A 7046-nucleotide genomic window follows, 5' to 3' on the forward strand; every position below is an offset into this window, starting at 1 on the left:
CTGGAGAATAGGATGCAGATATCACTGAGGGAACTTTATTCAACCTACCACAGTGAAAGTGCCATTTAATTGAGTTTAAAAGTTTTACAATGGGCACCAACAGGTCTGTGCTCAACCACAATTGTGCTTAAACACGGTTTCTCTGTTTGCCCTATGGAGCACAGAAAGGAAGGGCTCAAGACTAAGAGGAAGGATGTAGGGTTAAGGGAGTCAGAGGATTCAAGAACCACCAGGCTTCTGTCTTGTACAAGTGGGTACATGATGGGGCCTTCTCCAAAGAATGTCTGGGGAAACTAGATAGATGTGCAGGCAGATGTGCATGGCATCCAAGCTGGTTCTAATCCCTGCCACAGATCCACATTGCCAAAGATCATGAGAGCTTGGACATGACTACAAGCGAAGACTTGATAGATAGGATAGTGGAAAAGGAGCCAGGACTATCCTGACACCGGACCATGGGACAACAGACAGGAAAGATCCTATGACCCAGTGCAAGTCCTGACAGGGAAAGGCCCTCCTTCTTGGGCAACTGTGGGGACTGCGAAATGGCAAAGCATATTACCAGTTTGAATGAGGGGTGGGGGTGGGAAGCAGTGTGGCAGAAAGGGTGGGCACAGAGCAGTGGTTGGTTTTCTCAGGTTAGAGGTGCAGGTCTGCCTCTCTTTAGAAAAGGCTCAGTGGTGAGGCCTCCATGAGAGCCCCCTCCCACTTCCTCCTCTCCAGGGTCCGTGAAACAATGAAAGAAGGACTCCAGGAGGGCCAGGTGGTCTGGCCTTAAGTCGCCTCTCCCCTCTCATCCTGCTCTTCTCACAGCCCCTAGCCCATCAGCCTCCAGGAAGGAGGGCGGGCTGGATTGGGTGGGGGGGTGGGAGGCGGGCAGGCTTGGGTGGGGCGGGGGTTGGAGGCGGGCAGACACTGAACAGGCTGGGGATTCTCACAAACCGAAGGACGGTTGATATCCATCCGCTGCTGCCTGCAGCACACTACCACCACCACCACCCTGAACTAGGGATCCTAGCCCCCACTGCCAGTCGTCCCCAGGTCCCTTTTATTGCGGTGCCAGCAATGAGGGGGTGGTCGCCTTGGAGGTCTGCAGAGGCGGGCTGCTGTGAGCCCGCCCCTTAGGCTGGCGCACCTCCTGGCCCCGCCCCCCGTGGGTCGGAACTAGGGTGGGCCAGGGAGGGGGCGTCTAGCCCATTCGTGCTGTATCCCTCCGCCCCCCTTCCCGACACCCTTGCTGAGAGCGGTTCGTGCCGCATCCTGCTCAGCCCCTGCCCAGTTTGGTGCTGCAGCGCGGGGGGGGGCGGGACGCCTTTTTGCGATTCTGACAGCACGCTAGGTGGTGGGAGTCCGAGTGAGGAGCTCTGAGAAGAGGGGGAGGACAACGACCTGCACCTTGAGCCTGTGAAGGCAAGTGGGTTGTCGTGGGGAGGGGTGGGGGGACCCCCACTGTCGCCCGGCTTACAGCCTGCCCGGACCCCAGCCTCTGGCAGCCTGGCAAGGGGGAGGCGACCGGGTCGTACCCTGTCCGTGACAGAGGTGCGCAGCGCCGCGGGACCCCTGGTGAGGAGAGGCAGTGACCGGTGCGGGCCGGGCCCAGGGCATGGGGGCTGGCGGGAGAGGCTCCCTCGGATCCTGTGGAGGCGAACTGCGCCAGCCACTCCGCAGCCAGCTTTCCAGGCGCCCATGACCCGCCCTCGACGGTGCTGTGCCGGGAGAGAGCTGTGGGGGGAGCCTGCTGCGGAAGAAATGGCGGAGCGGGAGCTGGGGTGGGGGGCACCTGGAGAGGCCGCCGGGGCGAGAGCGGGTGGGGGGTGGCGTTCGAGTTATTTGCCCAACTGGCAGGAGCCTGGGTTCGGTGGCGTCGGCTGTTTCGGGCCCTAATTCTGTAAAGGGGCCTATTGGCCCCCGGACCCTGGGTGCTGTCCCTTAGCACAGGCTCCTGGTTGATTCGAAAGTCTTCTCTCTGCGAGGTAGGTCTGGTGGTTTCATCCCGCAGGGTGCATCTGTAGAGGAGAGGCTTGAGAAAAAGGAAGAGCAGGACAATGACCTGGATTTCTGGAGGTATGTGGGGCTGGGGGTGCAGGGGGGAAATGAGCAGCAACCATTGAGTGGAGACCCAAATCGGGGTGGGGTGACTGCGATCAGAACAGGTCAGGCGCTCCAAGAGTACCTTCCAAATTTCCCCTTTTTACTAGCCTTCTAAGTCCTTCCTTTGCCTTTCTCCTTCACCTCCACCCGAAATTGGTGGCAGGAAAAGATGAGCTAGGAGGTGAGGGTGAGACAAAAGTCATAATTACAAGTGTCACTGCACAACCTGTTTTCTAGAATATACGTAGGGGCAGGCACCCTTCCCCCAATTTATGCTGCGCAAGGCGGTGGGATGTGGTGCACCTAGTGGTGAATCTTCAGAATTGGAGAAGGGAGGCATGTGAAAGTGTGACGTCAAGAGAAGATGTCGTTGTCTACAACCCTGAAACTGAGAGCTTAAGTAATAGAGAACATTCTACCAAGAGGACTTTAAATGTTGAAAGACAAATAATATGTGGACTCCTATCCTTGGTGTTTGTGGGTCCACCCAGAACTCAGTTGCTGCCATGGTCTCCTGACTGTCATGCCTTTTCATCTGTTTGTCCACAGGCCTGCTTTAAAGCTGCTCACTTCTGTAAGGAAGGGAAGGAGGAATATACTGGCCCAAATCTCTGGAGGTTGGTATAAAGGACAGCAATGCAGGGGATAGTGGCAGAGTAAGATCAATAGCAGGTGTCTTTGATCCACTTGGGTGTGTTTGATCCACCTCTCCTACCCTCTGCCATATCTGCACACTGTCACAGCATCTTTTCCTCATTTCCTGCAGGAGGTATTAGGCATATTAGTGTAGTTACGGATTGGGCCATGAATGGGAGGAGACAACCAGAAAGCAGGGACCATTAGATAGGAAAAAATTAGACAAATTAAACAGATGTTTACATCAGGGGTCAGTGTGTCAGTCTGTCAACAAGGCACTCAGACTTCATTGTCTCCTGTATGTTTACTTCTCCATAGGACTGCCTGCTCTCTGATGTAGAGCTTAATACCACTGAAACAAAGCAAGGAGGGGGAAATTGCACCATATCCTTGCAGGTTGGTATGAGATTGGGTGCAAACTTGAGTGGGGAAGTGGAGATCAACACTGGCCCAAGAATGACTAGGGTAGTCTGGGGGCTCCTAAGCCTCTCCCATTGCCAACACTCACCAATTTCACACCTGTTTTGTAGCAGGCAAAGTAATGTGGCAAAATCTGGGGTAAAACGTGGGTGAAATGAGGGTGATGGAGAGACTTTCCATCTGTTCGCTAAGCATTCAAGGTCCAGTCTCTGTGTGAATCTCTTCATGGAGTGATGCAATTTGAAGAGATTCAAAGCCCTATGTCATTCTCTTTCCTTAGATCTACCTCCAGTGGCATCTCTGGTGGTGTTGGAATTGCTGCTGACCACCACCCTCAACAGGTCTGCACCCACCTGGGAGCATCCATCATCCCCCAGCTTGGTTGTGCCTCTTCTGCGCTTTGTGATATTGACTGAGGCTGGGCTTTGGAAGCAGATCAATTGACTGCTGGACTGGTGATTGACTCTAACTCTTGTTTCCAACTATATCACGTGAATCACTGAAAGATCACAGTGTGAAGATACAAAACTGTGAGAGATCTGTGGTAGAGGCTGAGACTGGGGTAGGGGTACTTAACTGGGCCTCCTCTGTAACTTACACCATGACTGGGGCTGAGATTGAACCTGCTGCCCGGGCAAAGCCTGAAAAGAAGGCTGGAGAAGAGGTTGGGGGTGGGGCTGAAAGAGAGAATGAAGTCCCAATGGTGGTCAGACCCAAGGTTAGGACCCAGGCACAGGTAATGCCTGGAGCAAGGCCCAAAACTGAGTCAAAGTCTATGCCTGGGGCAAGGCCCAAAACTGAATCCCAGGCAATGGCTGGGGCAAGGCCCAAAACTGAGTCCCAGGCAATGGCTGGGTCAAGGCCTAAAACTGAGTCCCAGGGAATGGCTGGGACAAGGGCCAAAATTGAGTCCCAGTCAGTGGTTGGGGCAAGGCCCAAAGCTGAAGCCAGGACAGTAGGGGGAGCACGTCCTAAGACCGAGGCCAAGGCAATCCCTGGGGCAAAGCCCAAAGGTGAAGCCCAAGCTTGGCCCCAGACTGAGTTTGGGGCTGAGGCAATGTCGCAAACAGAGGGGTTGGCCCAGACCAGTGCTGTAGCCTGGCCACTCGTCAGTACTGAGTCTAGGCCAGTTGCTAAACCTATGGCCCTGTCTGTGGATAGGGAACTGGTCGGTGTGGACACTGAGACGTTTCCTGGCTCCCAGGTTCAGACAGGAATTCAACCCTGGTTTGGATCAGGGGAGGAAGTTAATATGGGGTCTTGGTGCTATCCTAGGCACCGGGCCAGAGAGGAAGCCTCTAACGAGTCTGGATTCTGGTCAGCAGATGAGACCTCTACAATGTCCTCTTTCTGGGCTGGAGAAGAGACCAGTATCAGATCGTGGCCCAGGGAAGAGGCCAATACCAGATCCAGGCATAGGGCTAAACATCAGCCTAACCCCAGGTCCAGGCCCAGATCCAAGCAAGATCCCTATGTTGATTCTTGGTCTGGGTCTGAGGAGGAGTCTGGCAATCCATTTTGCTTGTGGGCTGGAGAAAATACCAATAACTTGTTCAAGCCCAGAGTCAGGGATGAGGAAACTATGAGGTCCAAGCTTAGGACAAAGAGAGAGGACTTTTTTGAGTCTGAGTCTGAAGATGAGTACTCTAAGGAGTCCTGGTTTTTGCCTGGAGAAGAGGCCAATGGTAGATTCAGGACCAGAGACCAGGAAGAGCCTAATACTGTCTTGAAGCCCAAGGGCCAGAAAGATGTTAATAACAGTGGTAGGGTCAAACAAGAGCCCAGGTTTGAAGAGGAAGTCATTATTGGGTCCTGGTTCTGGGCAGAAAAAGAGGCCAGTATGGAGGCTGGGGCTTTGGCCATCTGTGAATCTACACCAAGGTCTGAGGAGGGGGCCATTGGTGGATCCTTGCTCTGGACTGAGGAAAAGTCCAATTTGGGGGCTCTGGCCAGAGAAGAGGCCAGGCCAGAGTCTGAAGAAGAGGCCATATTTGGGTCCTGGTTCTGGGATAGGGATGAGGCCTGCTTTGATCTAAATCCCAGTCCTGTGTATAAGGCTAGTTCCAGGTTCAGAGATTCAGCTGAAGAGGAACTTAAAGCATCATCCAGGCCCCAAACCTGGGAAGAGGTCACTGTTGAATTCAAACCTGGTCCTTGTCATGGGGTTGGCTTCCCATCCCCAAGCTCCTTTAGAATTCCTGAAGAAGCAGCATCTGTATTCTCTGACATGTTTGAGGGAAAGCCCAAGAATTTGGAATTTTCCCCAGAAGGGGAAGGACAGGAATCTTTGCTTCAGTCTGATCAGCCTGAACCTGAGTTCCCATTTCATTATGATCCATCCTACAGGTCAGTCAGGGAAATTCGGGAGCATCTTAAGGCCAGGGAGAGTGTAGCACCTGAGAGTTGGTCCTGCAGCTGCATACAATGTGAGCTTAAAATTGGTACTGGAGAATTTGAAGAACTCCTTCTATTAATGGACAAAATCCGAGATCCTTTTATTCATGAAATATCTAAAATCGCAATGGGTATGAGAAGTGCTTCTCAATTTACCCGAGATTTCATTCGGGATTCAGGTGTTGTCTCACTTATTGAAACCTTGCTCAATTATCCCTCCTCCCGAGTTAGGACAAGTTTTTTGGAAAATATGATTCACATGGCTCCACCTTACCCAAATCTAAACATGATTGAGACATTCATATGTCAAGTGTGTGAAGAAACCCTTGCTCATAGTGTGAGTTCTCCTGAGCAGCTGCTTGGATTAAGGATGCTTAGACACCTCACTACAACTACTGACTATCACACACTGGTTGCCAATTATATGTCTGGGTTTTTCTCTTTATTAACCACAGGCAATGCAAGAACAAAGTTTCATGTTCTAAAAATGCTATTGAATTTGTCCGAAAATCCTGTTGTGGCAAAAAAACTATTCAGTGCCAAAGCTCTATCAATATTTGTGGGTCTCTTTAACATAGAAGAGACAAATGATAATATTCAAATTGTTATTAAGATGTTTCAGAATATCAGTAATATTATAAAAAATGGAACTATGTCTTTAATTGATGATGATTTCAATCTTGAGCCACTTATTTCTGCATTCCATGAATTTGAGAAGTTAGCTAAGGAACTACAAGTCCAAATAGACAATCAAAATGATCCTGAAATGGGACGACAAAGCTAGTGTGAATAACCACCTGCCTTTGATCAGCCTTATGTTCCCAAAGAGCCCTGAGTAGTGCTTTGGTTTTCACAGTCTGGTTTTATGTTGTAACTTATATTTTAATGCTGATGTTAACTTTGTCCAATCCTTGGTTTGAGCTGGATCATTTTGTGGATGCCAAATGAATATTAGAGCTGAAAACATATTTGTTGATATTTGTCTTGCTGTCCAGATTGCAGTATCTTTTTTGGTATTGAGCTTCCAGTGATCTGAGTCGCCTATGTAAGCTACCCTGCTATTTGTTGTTTAAACATATGGTTCTCTATTCAAGTCTGTGTTTTCAATAAAGGTCTATGTGAAAATTGGCAAAAGTGACCCTTCAGTTTGAAATCCAGGTACAGATACATTGTGCACACTTACAAATACAGATAACTAGTAGTATGACAAACACCCTCATTGGAAAATCCCATTCCTAGAGTTTGAGAAAGGAGAGATTACTGTGTGCTGGTGGTATCTGAGAAATGCTTCAACAAAGAGGGACCCACTTAAACTAGTGTAGGATGAGACAAACCATTAGGTCATTCTCTGAAGTGAGGAGTGGGAAGAAAAGTGTGAATAAATGTGCATGATTGGGAAACCTGTCCTAGTAGCATGGATTTAGCCTATCTGCCTGGAATAGGTTAAGACAAATTTAGTTAGGGATGTAGTTGGAATGAGGCCAGCTTGGAGAACTAAGTCAGCC

The 7046-nt window shown here is 50.3% G+C and overlaps 1 protein-coding gene across 2 annotated transcripts; it reads left to right on the forward strand.

The window, feature by feature from the left end:
* The first annotated feature begins 1817 nt into the window (after window positions 1–1817).
* GPRASP2 (G protein-coupled receptor associated sorting protein 2) lies at window positions 1818–6675 on the forward strand. Of its 2 annotated transcripts, XM_019824810.3 has the most exons (4): window positions 1818–2064; window positions 2641–2708; window positions 3046–3123; window positions 3428–6675. In XM_019824810.3, exon 4 carries the CDS (start codon window positions 3749–3751, stop codon window positions 6323–6325), a length of 2577 nt encoding a protein of 858 aa, XP_019680369.1. In that variant the 5' UTR covers window positions 1818–2064; window positions 2641–2708; window positions 3046–3123; window positions 3428–3748; the 3' UTR covers window positions 6326–6675. The 2 variants fall into 2 exon arrangements, with proteins under 2 accessions (XP_019680369.1, XP_019680370.1); XM_019824811.3 differs by lacking the exon at window positions 3046–3123.
* Window positions 6676–7046: the final 371 nt, after the last annotated feature.

This window comes from Felis catus, chromosome X (assembly GCF_018350175.1).
Source record: "Felis catus isolate Fca126 chromosome X, F.catus_Fca126_mat1.0, whole genome shotgun sequence".
NCBI classification, from domain to species: domain Eukaryota; kingdom Metazoa; phylum Chordata; class Mammalia; order Carnivora; family Felidae; genus Felis; species Felis catus.

Bases quoted from the DNA above. Each gene is read 5' to 3' on its own strand.
- GPRASP2 (XM_019824810.3), top strand. From the start codon at position 3,749: ATGACTGGGGCTGAGATTGAACCTGCTGCCCGGGCAAAGCCTGAAAAG.